General features: G+C 35.1%; 1 protein-coding gene across 1 annotated transcript; it reads right to left on the bottom strand.

Moving 5' to 3' along the window:
• Positions 1-335: 335 nt before the first annotated feature.
• On the bottom strand, positions 336-21224 carry trip13 (thyroid hormone receptor interactor 13). Its single transcript, XM_039736250.1, has 14 exons — positions 21058-21224; positions 19047-19137; positions 17406-17559; positions 15591-15720; positions 15116-15171; positions 14407-14497; positions 12976-13048; positions 12534-12597; positions 10286-10372; positions 9383-9489; positions 3732-3885; positions 2596-2708; positions 1518-1587; positions 336-596 (listed from the first exon to the last, which is right to left on the bottom strand). Exons 2-14 carry the CDS (start codon positions 19127-19129, stop codon positions 501-503), a joined length of 1278 nt encoding a protein of 425 aa, XP_039592184.1. The 5' UTR covers positions 19130-19137; positions 21058-21224; the 3' UTR covers positions 336-500.
• Positions 21225-21227: the final 3 nt, after the last annotated feature.

The following is a 21227-nucleotide window of genomic DNA, read 5'->3' as shown; positions in this document are numbered from 1 at the left end:
AAAAAAAAAAATAATGCACATCTCACAGGCAAAATACCCAAAAGGAAACTAACATATTATGTCTGTAACAAAAATTACACAGTTAAAAAAAGAAACATCTTCACAGGAAAAACTAGAGTTCTTAATGTGAACTGACAATAATCATTAATAATGAATCTGGAGTTTTTCCCCCATTTCTGTTGGCATACAGTAGCTGAACTTATGAATGTCACATTGAAAAGTATTGCTTTCTTTGAAAATATCAAGAGTGCGAAGTATATATTAAGAACTTATTTATTTTTGGACATGAGACAATCTGGTAACAAACAATTCTCTCAGGCAAAAAAATATTTGGTCTTTTACAATAAAATATACATTTTAAGAACATCATTGTGAACACTAAAATAAAAAGAATAAAAACTTTGAAAAGGTACAAAAAAGTGCAGTAATATACAGTTTAAGTGTTACTTTAAGTCTTGTTTATTAATATTTTGCTTTATACACTATGTAAAGGAAAAATCTTATCCATCACTTGTCAGATTATTCCTTTCTTCAAACTGCTTATCTACAGCCAGTGACAGGGCATCAAGAAAAACCTCCAGCGTGACTGTGGGAGACTGGAAATAAAACGGATAATACTTTTAAAACCACAGAAATGATTTTCATGCATTTTAAACCAGACGAACAAACTATCAGAAAATAAAGGAAACGAGTAAATAAAGGATGAATAATATACCGAAAACAAGGTTCTAGGTATACAAGTGTAACCGTTAATATAAATATACAATCTACATCTTGTCATTTTCAAAGTCTGTAATGGTGGTTGCTCATTTTTTTTGGCCATCATAAATCAAAGAAAAGATCTCGGCAACGTTAAACAGAGCTGATTGTGAACAAGAAATTAGCTTTCGATCCATTCTGAAAAGAACTGTTTTTTTCTTAGCCTATTTAAAAACAACTATACATTGATATTGTTAGCAATCTATTTTCTCTGGATTGGTGCCCAGTCAGTAATTGTTTTCTGTGTTGTGCTAAATGCTGCCAGAGTATGGGACAGCCCTCTTTGACCCTGAAGTTCAGTAAGTAGGTTTGGAAATAGGATGTAATTTTAATCTTTTTTTCTGATACATGTTTCAGGAAAAAAAAGACTGTTTATGTGTCCCACAGTTTAATCAGTTCAGTTGCAAATGTGTTGGACAGAAGGAGAATGCAGCAAGTTCTTCAGGGCCAGAATACACAAATAACAGATTAACAGCATAAAGCTTTTGGTAGAGGGCAATTCCTCAGGTTTGGAGTGTTGATCTGTTAAACTATTAGAAACAACTGAAGAAGGAAAGTCATTTTATTAAACAAATGTGAATGTGAGATTAATTTGCAATTATTTTGTGGATTGCAAAAAAATGCTTAAATTGTATTAAGGATATCAATTCTATTGCTAGAATTCCGCACTAACGCATAAAAGTACTGCTATTTTGAGCCACTTAAGGAATACTTTTATAAAGAAATGCCTCACATATAGATAACCAGATAAAGAATACCTGAATATAAAGAGCATGTGCCAAAAAGGGCAGCTTCCGTAGCACCCTGCCACTGAGTCCTTTGCTTTTTCTAGAAAGAGACAACAAAATAAAAATACATTTAAATGTTTATTCAGCAAAGCACTTTTTCTGCATTTAGAAAATCATGGAGACTTGGAAATTGTACAGCTTAAAGCAAGCAGGGCAAATAAGATAGGATGGGAGGCATTCTTTGTAATAAGTTTCAAGCCTTAAACTATATAAACAGAAATTTGCACATGTCTGAGGTTTGAAAACTCCAGGTATTACAAAAAGTTTTAGATTCACTCTTTCTCACTGCCTCCTGGCTTTCGTTTTAATAAGAATATAGACCTTTCAGAACTGGCACTGATCAAATTATGTTATCATTACAACTTATTAAAATCTGCCTCTCTTTCACTCCAGAATTATTCCTTTATTGGGTCTCCATTATGCACGTAATCTCATTTGCCTATTTCTTTTTTATTCTATAATCGTCATTTGACACTATGCCATTAGTAGCCCAACTATGTCCCAATGCTGATCATGGCTGTGAGTTTTTTTTAACTTGCTTGTTTAGAAAAAATGGAGGGATACAAGCCAGGGAAAGATTAAATTCATAAGATAACAACAACCATTTGTGTAACCTTTAGGCAACAAAATGTCCAACATCTCAGGGCACAAGGATTTTGGCTGTATGATCCCATGATTTTCTATTCAGCACTATCCATGACATTCAAAGAAAACATTAGAGATCATTTAATAGTGTAGTGTTCTTGGAATCTGCGTTAATGAATACTTACATTTACATTTTTTTCCTCCATATTTTTTGTATAAATAAAGATTTCAGACAAATATTATACTGGGATAATTTGAAGTTGCCAAACAAGTTGATGTGCATGTGTTTAAGACATAGAAGTAAACAGCATCACCATTATAAAACCTAAACAAATAAGTGAAGAATGTGAAATTTTCCACAGACTTATATACTATTCAAGAATCAAATTTTAATTTAAATGCTAATCACCATGGTGCTGTGGCACCCTTATTGAGTTTCATAGTCACGAGAAGATGAGCTTACTGTGAAATTTTGTGCAGGACAATACTGAGATTGGACACTTTATTTTCTTGAAAGCATAACATCTCCAGCTCTCTTAGTGTAAGCAGCTGCTGTCGTGGATAAATTATTTGGCACTGGAAGTAAAATTAATATTAAAATTAACATTTAAGGTTTCATTTCTGTAGGGTGTATTTCATATGAAAAACAACAAAGTATGCAATAAAGTTAATTGCCTAAAGGAAAATTAAGGTACACAATTTAAATATTTATAAATTATCTATCACAAAGCAAAAGTCAAGTTATTAATATGTTTCCAAATCTTTGAGTAACTTAAAAACAAAAATTTGACGAATTTAAAAAAGTGTAAATCACCAATGAAATAAAATTACATGATTTCACGTTTGAAACTCCAGTTACTAAATGACACAAAAAAATACAAAACAACATTAACTGGTTTGTTCAGTTTTAATACAATAATACATCATAATGTTTTTTTTTCCAGAATTTGCATATGTTTATACACAATACTTAAACTGGTTGATACTGAAATGTCAACTGGATTACTTTTTAGGATGGTAAAGGAAATGACAGTTGATAAATAGCAACAAGACATGTAAATTCTTTACAAATATAGACAGTGGCACCAGAATTCATAATGAATGAAACTGAGAAAACTTTACGACAACAATTACCATTTATGTGACAGCTCCTAGCACATAATGAGGACAGGATGCCCAAATAGTAAAATCCACCATCTGTTTAAATGCATTGTCAGTAAATGTTTTCAATTTAAAAAGAACACTCAAATAATCAATTTTTACTTTAATCTAAGAAAAGGAACATTGCGAGAACATAATATACCTTTATAACACTTCACCATGACTACACTTTGATCTTTACCAAAGTCTTATGTTTTATTTTTTGCAGTTGCTGTTTTATATTTGAGTTGTGTTTTAGTTATTGTTTTCTGTTATAATATTTTTGGAGCTTCTGTAAAATGCTAAATTTACTCCTTGGGACAAATATTTATCTCCCTATAATATATAGTGCCTTGCCTTATCTATCTATCATTCAGATTATTGCATATTCCATATTCTATGAAGAGAAAAATACACACTAGCATTGTTTACTTCACATGCTAATTCAGTAGGTCTTACCTTCATTAATTCTTCCAGGCAGGACAAATAAATTTTGAAAATTGCTGAAATAGATGGTGGGCCAATGTATTGCTTTATGTCTGCTCGGTCTACAAAAGCCAAATCAACTTTTTCTGTGAGATTGGATGTAGTTAGTATTACAACATTTGGGAACCTGAAAATTAAAAAAAAAAATAATAGTCAGTTACTTTAATATTTATTCATATTTTGTATAGACAGACAGACAGACAGACAGACAGACAGACAGATAGAGAGATAGATGGAGAGATACTTTATTCATCCCAAGGGGAAATTCACATAATCCAGCAGCAGTATACTGATACAAAGAAACAATATTGAGTAATGTTAGCATTTACTCCCCCGGGTGGAATTTAAGAGTCGCATAGTGTGGGAGAGGAACGATCTCCTCAGTCTGTCAGTGGAGCAAGACAGTGTCAAAAGTCTGTCACTGAAGCTACTCCTCTGCCTGGAATTGACATTGTTCAGTGGATGCAGTGGATTCTTCATGATTGACAGGAGTTTGCTTAGTGCCCGCCGCTCTGCCACAGATGTTAAACTGTCCAACTTTACTCCTACAACAGAGCCTGCCTTCTTAACAAGTTTGTCCAGGCGTGAGGCGTCTTTCGTCTTTATGCTGCCTCCCCAGCACACCACCACGTAGAAGAGGGCTCTCGCCACAACCGTCTGGTAGAACATCTGCAGCACCTTATTGCCAATGTTGAAGGATGCCAACCTTCTCAGAAAGTATAGTCGGCTCTGACCTTTCTTACATGCTATCTAGAACATAATATTCTCAAACTAGCTTAATCCAATTCAGAGCTGAGCTAAAAAGCTTACCCTGGCAACACAAAGCACAAGGCAGAAAACTGCACTAGACAGGGCCCAGTCTCTCTCTCTCTCTCACACACACACAAACACACTAATGCAGAAACACAAATAAACCTAAGCAGCAAATTGTTGGGGATGAGGGAATATCCGTTGGCAAATTTATGCAGACACAGGGATAAAATTAAACTCCACATGAACAATGGCCAGGTGTGGGGGTTAGAGCTTAAGAAACTGGATCTGTAAACTTGGCATCATTACCAATTTTGCCATCAAGCCACCCTATTGTTACATGTTTTATATTACACTGAATCGGGAAAAACAAATATCTACCCACTTAAATTAACCCTGCTCAATAATAATGCAAAGACAAATACAAAAAAAGTTACGTTTCCAAAACAAAACACTGTGAAATGAAAGTTTGCAACAATCAAATAATAACAAATTTGAAAAACAAAAGGAAAAAAAATTACATATGAAATAATCCATAGCAATTTACAGAAAAACAATTATATACATTATTAAAATTTAAACACCATAAACAAAGAAATTACTCCATGAATATTTCTAACAAGGCAGCAAAATACTACAAATGGAAAGCTGTCAATCTAAACTTGAAACCTAAATGAAGCTGCCCTCAGGATATAAACATATACTTTAAGACAATAATTAGGATTAAGTAGTAAGTAAGTAGTAATTAAGTAGCAAAAATGTTTTGATGGACTTACCCCTCCTCATCACAATAACATGAACATTAAACCTCGCTTTACTGCAGAACTATGAATGATAAGGAACCAAAAGTAAATGATGCTTTATGTTGGCTGGCTATGTTTTTCTACTAGTCCAGTTGGAGCTGTACTTTATTGATCTTTAAGCAGTCGTTTATTTCCTGAAGTACAGTGGGATGCAAAAGTTTGGGCAACCTTGTTAATAGTCATTATTTTCCTGTATAAATCGTTGGTTGTTACGATAAAAAAATGTCAGTTAAATATATCATATAGGAGACACACACAGTGATATTTGAGAAGTGAAATGAAGTTTATTGGATTTACAGAAAGTGTGCAATGATTGTTCAAACAAAATCAGGCAGGTGCAAAAATTTGGGCACCACAAAAAAGAAATGAAATCAATATTTAGTAGATCCGCCTTTTGCAGAAATTACAGCCTCTAAACGCTTCCTGTAGGTTCCAATGAGAGTCTGGATTGTGGTTGAAGGTATTTTGGACCATTCCTCTTTACAAAACATCTCTAGTTCATTCAGGTTTGATGGCTTCCGAGCATGGACAGCTCTCTTTAACTCACACCACAGATTTTCAATTATATTCAGGTCTGGGGACTGAGATGGCCATTCCAGAACGTTGTACTTGGTCCTCTGCATGAATGCCTTAGTGGATTTTGAGCAGTGTTTCGGGTCGTTGTCTTGTTGAAAGATCCAGCCCCGGCGCAGCTTCAGCTTTGTCACTGATTCCTGGACATTGGTCTCCAGAATCTGCTGATACTGATTGGAATCCATGCGTCCCTCAACTTTGACAAGATTCCCAGTCCCTGCACTGGCCACACAGCCCCACAGCATGATGGAACCACCACCATATTTTACTGTAGGTAGCAGGTGTTTTTCTTGGAATGCTGTGTTCTTTTTCCTCCATGCAGAATGCTTCTTGTTATGCCCAAATAACTCAATTTTAGTTTCATCAGTCCACAGCACCTTATTCCAAAATGAAGCTGGCTTGTCCAAATGTGCTTGAGCAGACCTCAAGCGGCTCGGTTTGTGCTGTGGGCGGAGAAAAGGCTTTCTCTGCATCACTCTCGCATACAGCATCTCCTTGTGTAAAGTGTGCCGAATGGTTGAACAATGCACAGTGACTCCATCTGCTTGAAGATGATGTTGTAGGTCTTTGGTGCTGGTCTGTGGGTTGACTCTGACTGTTCTCACCATTCGTCGCTTCTCTCTATCCGAAATCTTTCTTGGTCTGCCACTTCGAGCCTTAACTTGAACTGAGCCTGTGGTCTTCCATTTCCTCAATATGTTCCTAACTGTGGAAACAGACAGCTTAAATCTCTGGGACAGCTTTCTGTATCCTTCCCCTAAACCATGATGGTGAACAATCTTTGTCTTCAGGTCATTTGAGAGTTGTTTTGTGACTCTCATGTTGCTACTCTTCAGAGAAAATTAAAGGAGGAAGGAAACTTACAATTGACCCCCTTAAATACTCTTTCTCATTATGGGATTCACCTGTGTATGTAGGTCAGGGATCACTGAGCTTACCAAGCCAATTTGAGTTCCAATAATTAGTTCTAAAAGTTTTGGAATCAATAAAATGACAACGGTGCCCAGATTTATGCACCTGCCTGATTTTGTTTGAACAATTATTGCACACTTTCTGTAAATCCAATAAACTTCATTTCACTTCTCAAATATCACTGTGTGTGTCTCATTTTTTATCGTAACAACCAACGATTTATACAGGAAAATAATGACTATTAACAAGGTTGCCCAAACTTTTGCATCCCACTGAACACAACATTCAAGTTTCAGTCTGCCCATATGTATAGCTATTTACTAATTTTTATCCCTGGTTTCAAAATTATTTTTCGCATTGAATGGATTAATTTCTTTGATTATGAAACTTATTTATGATGATTTAAAAAAATTCTGTTTTGTTTCTCATTTTCTTATACAGTATTAGGGTACTCATTATTATTTGTTAGCTGCCAAATGTTATTTCAGCAAAGATTTGTACAAATATAGAGAGTATTTCAAAGCCTATTGAAAAACATTTCATATCCATTGATCAAAGCCACACTGATGTCTCTATTTGTGTTCTTTCACATGGTTTCAAGGAAAACAGAAGAAGCCAAACTCATTATCAGTCTTCATTCACATTTCTCAAATGACTGCCTAATTTTGCATTCATCTTCTCTAGTGGCTGCTTTTCACAATTCCCTTTGTCTTTTATTTATTTAATTTCCCTCAGCTTTGTTCCCTTCATCCCCTTGCTATATATATACCTGATTTTTCCTTTTCAGTTAAACATCTAATTTGTCTTTACCATTCTTTTCCTTTTTCAGTATGGGAATAAACCTTTTCTCCTTCTTCAGCAGATACATGCTGATGCAGTCCTTCAACGACTCAATTTAATATATATTTGTTTCTTTTGTAAAACATTCCCTGATTTGCAAGTTTTGTTTACGGTAAATTAGCACGTGACTGGGTTTAAAGACAAATTTAGTATGATTATTTGAACATTTTGCAAGTGTTTACTACAATAATATGTCAATACAGATAGATTTTAAAACTTAAATTCAAAATTAAGAATGATGAAAATCTGTATATACAGTGGATTCAGTAAGTATTCAAACCCCATAATTATGTAAAGGCATATTTTCAGAAAGGTTTGCAAATGCAATAAAAAAAATCAACAATTGAAACCTCTCATATAAATGTTCAGAACTTCAGTTCAGTTACTTTGTAGAAACACCTTTGACAGCAATTACAGCTTGGAGTCTTTTTGGGCAAGTCTCTACAAGCTTTGCACCTGGATTTGGGCAGTTTCTCCCATCCTTCCTTACAGATCCTCTCAAGCTCTTTTAGATTGGCTGCGAAGTGTCTGTAAATAAAATAAACAGGTTTTTCCACACATGCTCCATTAGTGTTAAGTCTGGGATTTCCTAAACAAACTCAAGGACAGTCCCAAAGCCACTCCAGTGATGTCTTGGCTGTATAGTTGGGGTCATTATCGCACTGAAAGGTGAACCATCACTTCATTGTGCACTCAGGAGCAGGCTTTCTTCAATGACCCCTCAGTATTTGGCTGCATTCATCCTTCCCTCAATTCTGACCAGTCTCTTTGGTCTTACAGCTCTGAAGCACCCTCATCACCACCCCCAGCATGATGCTTCCACCACTACTGTATGCTTCACTGTTGGAATAATATTAGACAGATGATGTGCACTGCCTGGTCTTTGTCAGATATAGCCCTTGGAGTTCAGCCCAGAAGAGTCAATGTTTGTCTCATCAGTCCAGAGAATCGTTTTCCTCATGCTCTCACAGTCCTACCATTTATCAAGCTCCATGCAGGAGTTAACACTCTGCCATAAACACCTGACTGATGGAGTGCTTCTGAGATGGTTGTCCTTCCAATAGGTTCTCTCATCTCATTAAAGGACTTCCGAACCTCCGTTAGAGAGAACATTGAGCTCTTGGCCACCTCCCTGACCAAAGCCCTTTTTCCCTGGTCACTCAGTTTGGTTCGACAACTAACTGTAGCAAGAGTCCGGGTGGTTCAAAACTTCTTCCATTTCACAATTATTGAGGCCAAAGTATTTCTAGGAACACTCAAAGTTTTAGAAATTGTTTCATACCCTTGCCCTGGTCTACTGAGAGTTCCTTGGACTTCATGCCTTTGTTTCTGGTCCAACACACAGTGTGAATTGTGGACTTTATATACACAGGTGTGTGTCTTTCTAAACTATGTCCAATCAATTCAGTTTGCTACAGGTGGACTGCAATCAGGTTCTACACACATCTCAAAGATAATGAAAACAAACAGGATGGACTTGACCAGAATGTAGAGTGCCACAGCAAAGGTTCTGAATTACTTTATAAATTACATATTTCAGTTTTTGATTTTTGACAAATTGGCAAATCTTTCTGAAAATACTTTTAATTTGTCATTATGGGTTATTGAGTGTAGACTGAGAAGCAAAAATAGGCAAATGTATTTATTTAAAATTAAATCTATAACACAATTAAGTATGTGGAAAGTGAACAAGTCTGAATACTTTCTGAATCCTCTGCAAATTACTGAAATGAAGAGAAGTCATACCTTTTTATTTGATCTAGCTGTGTTAAGACAGAGTTGACTACACGAATTGCATCTGATGGCTCTGTTCCTGCGCGTGAAGCACTGCGAGCTGCAGTCAGACTTTCTACCTAGATTAAAAAAAAAATAAATTTAGAGATCTTTATTTTAGTATTTCTGAGTTTATGAAACAATAATATGAATTAGACCACCTTTATCTAGGTTTAACTAAGATAGCCAGTTGCATCCCAAATTACATTTGCCAGCTTTCCTTTATCTTGTTTATCCTTAAGGGTAAGAATTATTCTTCTCATGTCATTCTCCATTACTTTTGTCTAAAATCACTCTTGACTTATCTATTGGGTCTTACCTTCATCTCTATAACAGTGTTCCTTTTTTTCACCTTTTGGTTCACACAGTCAAAGCATCCAAGGCAGTATAATATCATCAGTATTATCTACATACAGTATCTGTCCTTTCTCTCAGCTGTAGAATTGACCTACACTCTTTAGTCGAAATTTGACACTTACTTCTGATGCTTCTTTACTTAATTTTCTCCACTTTTAGTTTATGGTCAACTTTAGCCTGCCATATCTCATTTACATGCACCATATAACTCAGCACAAAGCTTGTACAAACTGTTTCCTTCAATTTCAGCCAACCTTTAAGCCTCATATTGATCTAGAACAATACTGGTGAATGGGACATATTTGTTAATCCTTCTTTTTTGATACTCACTGATGCCCTGATGTAATGTGTCACTCAAGACTAGTTAACATCTTATAAGAAATGATAAAATTTGTTTCAGATAGTGGTTGTAGCATGTAAAACCACACTTGAAATATAGAAGTGTAGGAATATATTACTGATTGTCCTTATATAACAAAACTCACTTTGTAAGAGCAGTATGTAGGAAGAATAATTTACCTCATCAATGAGAACAAAAATAAGTGCATCTTTATCGTCGATTAACTCTTGAATCTTCTGAAACATTTTTGTCACAAGTTTACCACTCTAGGAACAAAATACAAAATAAGCAGTCTGAATGATTTTTTCTGGAACATTTTATTGAATTGGCTGTGTTTTTCTGGTTGGATATTTGAAACATCAAAAAGAGGCTGATAAGATTCAGAAGATCAATACAATTTTAATTTAAATTAAAGCAATATATTAACACATAGTATATATTTTTACCTTATCAGATGTGCCTTCTCAAATTTACACTATAAAATCCAGATGCAACATTATCATACTTAACATTTTCCTGCAGTTCAGCTTTTTTTGGGATGTAAGACAAACACGTTAGTCAGTCTACATCCTTATTCTTACCTATAGTCACAAGCTCTTGTTAGTGAGTGAAAAAACAAAATCACAGGTATAAGCAGCTGAAATAAGGTCCCAGCATAAGGTCTCATAGCTCACTATGCATGACAGTATGAGGAGGTTAATAATTCTGAGTAAAACTGCTGCTTATCCAGATTGAGAGGAGCCATGTGGTTTGGGTATGTAATTATTTCATTTGGCATCAGGGAAGTGTACAAAGCACAGATCAATGTATGAGAACCAAGAGGAAACACCCAATATTCTGGAGAAATGATAACTTCTGACTGTCCTGGGAGTGTCTAGATATGCCCCAAGAAGGGCTTGAGGAAGTTGTGAGGAGGCCTGGTCAGTCGAGCTCAGTGTTACCAATATGACACTCACCAGGAAAAACAGAATGATGACTATGATAATAAGGTTCACTGACAAAGCTAATCTGCTTGATCAAATGCATTACTTGTTTAAAAAACACACAAAATTGCCTCTGTAACAGTTACTCATCATTTTCCCTCTGTTAGGCATTCATCACCAGTATTTAACCATGGGACTTATCTGAGTTGGAAGACAGAAGATTAATAGCAAATTATATAGACTTAAATACACTTTTATAAAATTGCACTCATGGATGATGTAGCTCTTCTGCCTGACAAGAAACATTTTCATTCTTGTGTAACATTAGCCCATAATATTGAATAATATTGACTAATTTTGGTGGAAAAGGTAGGCAAGACCACCTTGCTTTACTGACCCAAGCACAGAAAAACATACTAAAATAAATGCTGTAAACAAATAAAAAAATATATATATGTATTTAAGATATAACTTAGTCATGGTATTTTTTATAATCTAAATCATAAAACCAAAAATCTCAATTAACAAAGAATTCTGAGCATTTAACCCATTTTAGGGTAATAGGAGATTAGAGCATATCTCAACAGTAGTGTCCATAAAGCAAAAATCATCTTATAATAAGGTACACATGTTTCTCATTGGTCGACTAAAAATACTGTAGGGTGAAATCAACCCAAACCCACCCCCTTCTGGGTAGGGTGGGGGGTCATCTTGCGGTCCTGTATGCATATTATTATCCAGTTGACACTCGGGACGACCACCAGAGGGCAAACTGAAGGTGACTGCCCCCATTCTTTATGTTTGAGTACCAACGCGCCCCTGTTGCTTTTGAAATTAAATAGAGTTGGCTGGTTCTGAGCATCAACTGAATGATAACATACATACAAGACTACAAGACAAGCACATTAGTGAGTCTTCATTGTTTGTTAATTTATTTTTAAAGTTGTGTGTGTGTGTTTTTTTTTTATTATATTTTTCTGAAACAAAAAAATAAAAAAAAACAACTTTATTTTCCTCCCAGGCAACGCTGGGTATTTCAGGTAGTATCACATAAAACATCCTAAAACCTTCATGTGCTCCAGAGATGATCTCTTTTGAGGACTATGCATTTTCTATTAAATGTACTTATAATTACACACTTTGGCAAGTATTCCATTTTTGTAGTTAGTCAATAATGGCGTGTTATTGTCGTTATTTCAGAAAGACTGTCTCAGCCATGTATAAAACTATGACAGTGATTGCAGACATGTTCAGCAGTCTTGTTAAGGAGTTGTACTATAAACCATTAGTTTGCCACTACAATACCAAAACTGACTTACTAAGCAACTCTAAGAAAATGACTACATCGGATTATTCCGGTTGTGGAAATATGACAGCAACTATACTCTGTAGTTGTGAAAAATACATTTAAATAAAATGTTTCACAATATTTTAAACACGTAAGGATGCAGGTTACATATGTGTATATTATTAAAATTAAAACAAGGAAACCAGTTTTCCTTACCTCAGAAAACCATTTGGAAAATAAACTATGGCTGTTTATTTCAACAAACTGTCCATATCTGTACCTATTTTAGAGATACAATATTAATTAAATATAAGTTATTACTAAATATATTGCAATACATTATACAGGTAAAATAATAATACTAGAGAGACATTATATAACTCAGCTTGTTATCATAAAAGAATAACTGATTTAAATAATTTCAGTTAAACTAAATATTAGTCAGCAAAAACATGGGAAAAAATAACTCTTAAAACGTACAATATATATCTTTCAATTTTAAAGTTGAGGATATCATTTATATTATACACCAATAGTTAATACATTAAGAGCATAAAATAACTTATCTTCTCAGATAAACCATTTTTATTAACTTTTCAGTAGATCTGACTAATCAACTAACAAGAAAAGCTCTATTAAAAGTAAACTAAAGGTATACCTCTCAGAGAAACGAATAGAAAGCTTTTGAGATAGAGCTTTGCATAATGATGTTTTTCCAGTGCCTGGTGGTCCTGCGAGAAAGCAAAATATAATTGTTACCAAACCAAAGTACAGAAGAATTCAATTAAAGCTCCAAGCTTAATATATGCATATATTTCATTCTGGCTTGCTCTATAACATACCTTTCAACGTACATCACAATTGATTAAATGAGATGTAACTTAAAATATACTGCAATTACTAAACCAGAAGCGAAGGGATAAATTGTATGCAGCTACATAGGCTTGAAACATAAGCCACAATCAACTATATGTGTATTTAAAGTAACATTACTGTTTTGGCAATGCAAAATATCATTTCATTCTAACAACTTCAAAGTTTTACAAATAACGCTTGTTTCTTGGTTAGTTAATAACTAACTTATGCCAGTATCTCATCCATGTCGTTTTCTCATCATCATATTCGGTGAGGAAATGACTGCATTTTCCTCCAAAGTTAAGATGTCATCTAGAGAAGTATGCAAATGTCAACCAAAAATGAGTGGAAGGCTGTGTCTCTTCAAAAACAAACCACATATATTCTAGCAAGAAACCATTGGTCATCCACCACTGACATTTCAAAATGGCGATTTAGAAATATGCACAAAGACAATCAAAGTAGCTAAATGGAAGTATGGGTGTAAACTAGAGACTGACCATAGCAGCTGTAAGCATGTGCAAACTTTGGCAGGGATTACAGATGCGTATGGACTACAAAGTAAAGACTGATCCAATTTCATCTCCATTTTCTCTCCTTGATGAACTTAATGCATTCTATGCAGAATTTGTTGTGATAACAAGCGGCTCGCCATTCGATTGCCTGCGGCTCCACATAATTCAGCTTTCTCCATTTCTAAATATACCATAAAGAGGATTTTTAAATGGATTAATGTCCAAAAGCCACCCAGTCTGAATAAAACTTCAGAGTGTGTTTTAAAAACCTGTAGAAACCAATTAACTGACATCTTCAGTGACATCTGAGGATAGTTTGTATTTTTCCAGAGAGTCCATCCTTACTGACTACATCACATCCTGGTATGTTACCTGCTTGACTCAAGAATGTAAAACACTGCAGAGGGTAAACATAGCACAGAAATTACCAGCACCAAAGTGCCCTCTATTCAGGACATACATAATAAACTGTGAACTGCTCTGAGGAGACATGCAAGTAAGGATTTTGCTGTAATGTGTAATATGCCTAAGACAATAAACTGGAACTTAAACATATAGAGCATACCAGTGCAGTATTGTTTGTACGTCTATTTTAAAACACATAGTGTAAAGTTCAAAATGCATTCTTAAAGAGAACAACACACACACGGAAAAAAGTTTCCATTAAACATATTTTGTATGTATAAAATATGTTTCAGTTAGGAAAAAACCATACTTGCCATGTAATAATACTACTCTGTTCCAGGTTATAACGTTGCTGTCCACATTCTTATCAGAGAACAACATGGTAGTGGACATGTAATCCAGAAGCTGTAAAGCATGAAAGTACAGTTACAAATATAATTAGGGTTGGTTGGTGTTGATATTATTGTATTGTTACATTGAGAGTTTTTCTCAGTACTGGCGTATACTTGCACAAATACATACAATCTTTAGCACGAGTTTAGCCATTATGGGACAGTTAGATCTAATTTTTGAAAAACAAATGATTCATTCACTTCCTTGTATTAAGAGCCAGTATCTGTAAGAGCAATTTACATTGCAGTGCTTACTGGAGTTATTGCTACATCCAAATGTTAGTTTTCTCACTAAGATTGTGTAATATTTGCCAACTATGATGTTTAATTCATTTATGATGTTGAAGAATGTGTCAAAATGATCTGAAGACAGAAAACATTTTTAAAAATCTGAACTGCACATTAGTTTTTGATTGTCATATATTGAATCAGTACAGGCCAAGTTTTAAATTTTCAACTTGTATATGGAGTCACTTAAGATAGATGGGCTAATGGAAAAATAATAGAGTACAGTTTTACAATGGTTCAGCATAATAATATACAATGTAAGATGAATGCATAATTAGTTCAAAGTTTCATTGTCAACAACAAATCATTTAATATAGTCAGAATCATGAAAATGCATACTTACATGAGACTTTACTTTATCCTCATAGATCAGACTTTCCCATATGCCATGAAATTCAGCTGCAAAGTAGAGGTACCTGAATTAATTCTCCTACATAATTAAATGAAAATGATAAATAATAATAATAATCTTTGATTCTCACCACCATCAATAATATATACAGCTACTGTACATTTCTATCAAAGATGAATGCTAGAATTTTTTTTTGTATTTACATAACCAAAAATATTTCCTGTAGAATTCAACACAAATTAAACTTATTCATATCATTCAATTCATGACCATATCTTGGCTTCTAAGGAAAGGTCATTTATATAATTAAGTCAAAGAAGGTTGCATAACCAATTCCAAGGCAGGAACTGGTAGGCTAGCTGGACTGGTCCAATTGACTTTGATTTTTACATGGATGTTAGACATCAAAGGTTACTTGTTGAAGAAATAAAACAGTTGTAAAATTTTTGTACATGCTGAACCATACCAGCTGGAAGTAGCCAGTGATTGGCTGCTGTTAAACTTTCGTCTTCATTTTCAAGGTTCTCAGTGCTTGGTCCATCATTACTAAGTGTGAAGATGTGAATTAAAAGGCTGCAGCTTTTGAGATCAATAGGCTGGAAAAAAGCAGAAATCAAATTAAAGCACAACAGCATACAAGTAGTGTCTATTGTGAAGCCCAGGGTGCGTACAACCCCCTAACCTCAATACAGATAAGCTGGAGACAAGTTTGCCCCACAGCACACAGTTTATTTACACGTGGGGGGCGCTTCCTTCACTCCTCACAGCACAGTACAGCACCAAATGGCACAAAATGGTCAGTCCCTTTTTCTTTCTTTCTTTCTTTCTTTCTCTTCCTGTCCATTTCTACTCCTTTTTGCAACCTTTGTCCTCCACCTCCCAACTCTGGCTTGCTGAGTAGTGGCTATTGAATCCTTTTATATGGCACCCAAAAGTGCTCCAGGTGCTTGTTAACCTACTATTGGCAGCATTTCTGGCTGTGACGGAAAAGCTGCATCCAAGGGCTCAGTAGCAGCTGTAGCACCCCTTGGCGGTGCCCATGGACCCCAACAGGGCTGCATCAAACTCCAGATCCCATGGAGCCCTGCAGGAGTACAAAGCACTGCTGCAACCCTGGGGGACTGCCACCTGGCGCTCAGGGGGAGGTAATGCTCTGGATAGGCTTCCTCCCCCAGTCCTTCCAACATGGAGGCATCCCACACTATATACAAAGTACATGATAAGTTTAGTAAAATGAGGAAATGAAACCATTCATGGAAAGGCAGCTGTATTTCCTCATATATCCAGGCTTTCACTGCAGCCACAGCTATCTAGTTTTTAGTTGAATGGTACTTCTTAGTCAAATTTAAAGATATACAGTATCTGTTAACATTGCATTGCATGGGGTTGCATTGCATGGAAAGCCTTCTTCTTTGATAACTGCTTCCCTGATCACTTAAATCCATTAACAGATCTTACAAAGACTGCTATGGCACCAACCACCTTTCAGCCACAACTCTTTGTAGTTAGATAGATAGATAGATACTTTATTAATCCCAAGGGGAAATTCATTTGCACCTCCCAAGGTTTAAACAAGATCATTTTAGACTCAATGTCTCCGACTTTTGTGGTGGGCTGGCACCCTGCCCGGAGTTTTTTTCCTGCCTTGTGCCCTGTGTTGGCTAGGATTGGCTCCAGCAGACCTCAGTGACCCTGCAGTTAGGATATAGTGGGTTGGATAATGGATGGATGTCTCTGACTTTTCCTGAGATTTAACATAAGCTTTTATTGAAGGTAAAAGCTCAAACAAAGACATTATTAGCCAGGCCCATTGAGGTAGCAGGACTACAAAAAAAAGTAGTTTGCACATTTTAAACATTCTACAAAAGGTTGAATAATTTAATCAAAAGGTGTAAAAATGAAAGTAATTTCCAAACTTTTTCTTTTTCTGCAACTAAAAAAGTATTCTCCATCTGTTAAATTATGGGTGGTGAACCCACATGATGATGTCTTGGGTCCATATCCCAGTATTTGACAAGGTTTTCCTGACAAAAACCCTATTTACGACTTTTGATTTTTTTTTTCCCATCTTGACTCACATCTTAATGCATTTTGCACTAGTAGGCAATGAGACTCCAAAAACATTTTAAAGGATGAATGAGAGGGAACAAGACCCCGCCCCCTTCACAATACAATGGTCATGGTTGTAGCAGTGTTATGCTAAATAAAAAAATAAATTAGCAACTGAGAAAGCAGAATACATTTGAAATTCGGGAAAAAATACATCTCATTGGTGCCTTACTTGTCTCAGGTCTGTATCAACGATGGCCACAGCGTTAACGTTATTTGTCAGAAATATGTCATCAAATTCTGACCAAGTAATATCACCAAAAATCACTTGGTGTTTATTCAGCATCTCAAGGACATGGAGCCTCACATCTTGTTTCTTGGCAACGCTAAAAACCAAACAAAAAAAACACACATAGTTGCATAATTAGATTTCTTTCTTTTTTTCTTTGGAGCTCTTTTAAGCATGCATGGCAGATTGCTTCAAAATATCAGCTCCCCAATTGAGAGAACAGGGTTTAAATGCTCTGGTAGTGATTAATATTTATTTACTGTACTCGATGAAACATTTTACTGTTCTATTTAACAGAATATGAATCTCTCTACTCCAAGTACATAACAATAATACAAGCCTAACTACAAAATTTAAAAACACATATTTGCAAAGGTTTTTTGTATGAATTCTGCCTTAAAATTGTAATCTATTTTACAATAAAGAATAAAACTATTTACTTTTTAAAATATTAAAGTCTAATTTAAGCACTCTCTTCATAACCATTCCTATCTTTCCCCTATTGCTCTGAGATTTTTCTGGTAAAGATGACATAGGTTTCAAGGTAATTTAGTTATTTCAGTTTTGGGCTAAGGCAGTAATACTCATTAATTATGCTGCCAGTGCATTGTATATTGATTAGCACGTTCAAGTAAGAATTACACAGTAGTACTCTGTACATGTAACAATACTGACCCTATGAATCTATGACAAGCAAGTATCACTACTGTTACATTAACACATATTAGAATATTAAAAATAAAAATAGAAAAAATGGGGTAAACCTCAGTCTTAAATAAATAAATATTAATCACCACATATTCTTCTGAGGTTTGTCTCTTGATTACAAGTAATTGTTTTACCAAGCTATGGTTTGAAAATGAAAAGTCAATCTCCTAGAAAGTCACAGAAATCAATTATGGCATCACCAGCAATCACTACTGTGCAGGCATTTTTTTAAGATAAACTTTCTTGAATGTCTAGTTAAACTGGCTGCACCCATTGATGAGAAACAGTAAAAGACTTCCAAGTGAGTGTACAGACATAATAAAAATTTAACACCAACTGATGTGTTAAAACAAATGCCTTATTGCCAGAATAAAAAAAGAAATACTTTACAATTATATTGCTTACGGTAGTAAGCCATTGTAGCCTTTATCATGGTTGTCTTACTGCTTCAGGAAGTTGAGCTTGACTTCCAATCTACTGTAGATTACATATTGGTGTGGAATTGGTGCTTTCACCCTGTGTGCACAGGGAATTATTTTTTGCCCTGCAGTTTTCCTCCCACCTGTTACAGCTATGCATATTAGATTTACTAGTAATTGTAAATTGGTCAAGTGTGACTTATGCTCTGCATTAGACTACTGTCATATTCAGAATTGGCTCCATGACTTAAGAATAGAATTGAACTGATTAACTAAATGGATAGATGGGTGTATTATTTGATGGATGAATTATTTAAAACCTTTTTGGCTTACTTTGTTTTCTGTTGGGATTTTATACTGTAATATTATTTTCATTGTAAAGCATCCTCTGATGAGCTTTACTATGAAGGCTGCTTTATAAAAGTACTGACAGGACTGGAATTTTCAGCAAACCTACCTGTTACTCTTAACATTGACCTCAATGTGTATCTGTAGTGGATTTGAGCCAGTTGGTAAACTTGGCTCTCCAGTTGCATCCATTTTGATACCTTTAAAATACAAAACATAATTATTATAAAAAAAATGTGCTCTTCCAACTGAACTTTTTCATAAGAAAATGCAACATATGCATTATTAAAAAGTACTAAAATAAATAAATAAAATATTTATTAATATCACATGCTTTTATGTTTCTAACTCATGGGAGGCATATTTCATATTTTTTGAGCCACATTTGAACAGATTAGAAAATACATTCTAAAATTAAAAACTCTAATTGGATCATCTATGCTAAATTAACTAAGCGTCATAAACTGAAGAGTGAATGTGTGTGTAAATGGGCCCTTTGATAGACTGACATCCTGTCATGAATTGGTTCTTGCTGTGCACCAGATGCTACCAGGATAGACTCTAATATACTATTTACATTTATATTTACTTATTTGGCTGACACCTTTATTCAAGGCAATTTACAACATTTCTGATACAAAGGAAGGACAGGCAGGTCAAGTGACTTCCTCATGGTCGCAGTTTCAAAGTAGCAAGATTTGAACAAACCCCATTCAGGGTTTGAAGCCCAAAGCCTTAACAACTGCACCACACTGCCTACAAGTCCCTCAATTATAATAAGAAGATTAAACAAGTAGGATTGGACTGTAGGAACTGTGATCAGAGATGCAATTATTTCTTTTAGCATAAATTACATTAATATTTCAAGTAGCATTTAAAGGAATAAAAACTTAACAACGATTATGAGCATTCAAACATTTTTTTAATTAAAAAAGACATAAGTAAGTGCAATGCAACATATTCCAGATAGAATTATGCCACAGAAACAACATGCTGCTTCTCCCTTCTGAACAATACATGTTTCATGTTTACAGTCAAATGGAAAAAGGCAGGTAGAGAGGCATTAGAATTATGGTTGTCCCTGCAAGTGCCCACAGTCTGCAGATTAAAGGTATAAACAAGGTATAGCTGTGGCTATTATTTTATTTTATAAATCGTTGGCTTTTGAATGCAGACATCTGAAGGCTCATTATTTGATTGACTTTCTGTACACTTTTAGGAAATTAACTACATAAAACCACAGTTATACCTAGGATTGATATTATATACCATAACAAGTTCTCTGCTATTTGAAAACTGATAATAAATCAAAGGTGCAAATAAAAAACAAAAGAGACCTAACGGTAATTCTTTTCATTACTTTTCAGCTTTTCTATTTCACTGTCAGCATTAATACCAAACACTTCTTGACTACATTATACTAGTTTTTTTTTTTTTTCCTGAGCCATTAATGGAAAAACACATATATGGTCTGGAAAACCAAGCTATTGTGCCATCTAGTTGCTCGTGCACTCATAGGTGCTTCCTTTTATTTAAATGTACAAGTGCCCTTACAAACTTTCAGGCTACCTCCCTGTCACTGAGAGAATTCAACTGTGTGGTCTTAGTCTGTTTCCTACCGTAACAATTTATAATAAACGGTCAAAAAATGTTCATCTAAGCAAACGCACTTATTACATCCCAAGGCAGGAAACAAGCCTGGATGGATACCAGTCAATTAGGACTATTGCACTCATCAATAGACCTAATAACATAGCATATTTGAGACCTGGAAGAAAACCAGATTGTCGCAAGAAAATCCTCGAGATTTTCGGAGATTGCTCTAACTAGTGTGTCCCCTTGTCGTCACTAAAGGTGTTCCACCGCTTGTTAAAAGGAGAAGACACGTTCTAACTGCGTTTTTCTTGATTTCCTAAAATGCGTCTGCAGGTTTTCGATTTGGGTAGGCAACACCCAAAAACACCACCCCGTAGAGTTTTCAGTTATACAGATCACAGGATTTATGGAATAACAAAAACAATCATTTCCCCGTAGAGTTTTCAGTTATACAGATCACAGGATTTATGGAATAACAAAAACAATCATTTGTTTAAACGGTGAGAAGACCACTAGACACTTACTGAATACAGGATGTTGTTAATCCGTGATATTTGGACAGAAAACTATTGCGCACGTTTAAAAACGTGCAAGGTTTTAGGAAAATCGGTACAATAAGTCAGAGATATCTGATTTTAAACCGATGCTGTCAAACTTCCTCCGACGAGACAAGGAGTTACGCTCAGAGACTTGA

The sequence above is a fragment of the Polypterus senegalus genome, chromosome 15 (assembly GCF_016835505.1).
Source record: "Polypterus senegalus isolate Bchr_013 chromosome 15, ASM1683550v1, whole genome shotgun sequence".
Lineage (NCBI taxonomy): Eukaryota > Metazoa > Chordata > Cladistia > Polypteriformes > Polypteridae > Polypterus > Polypterus senegalus.
The sequence above is the reverse complement of the archived record's forward strand: the minus strand, read 5'-3'. Positions and strand labels throughout refer to the sequence as shown.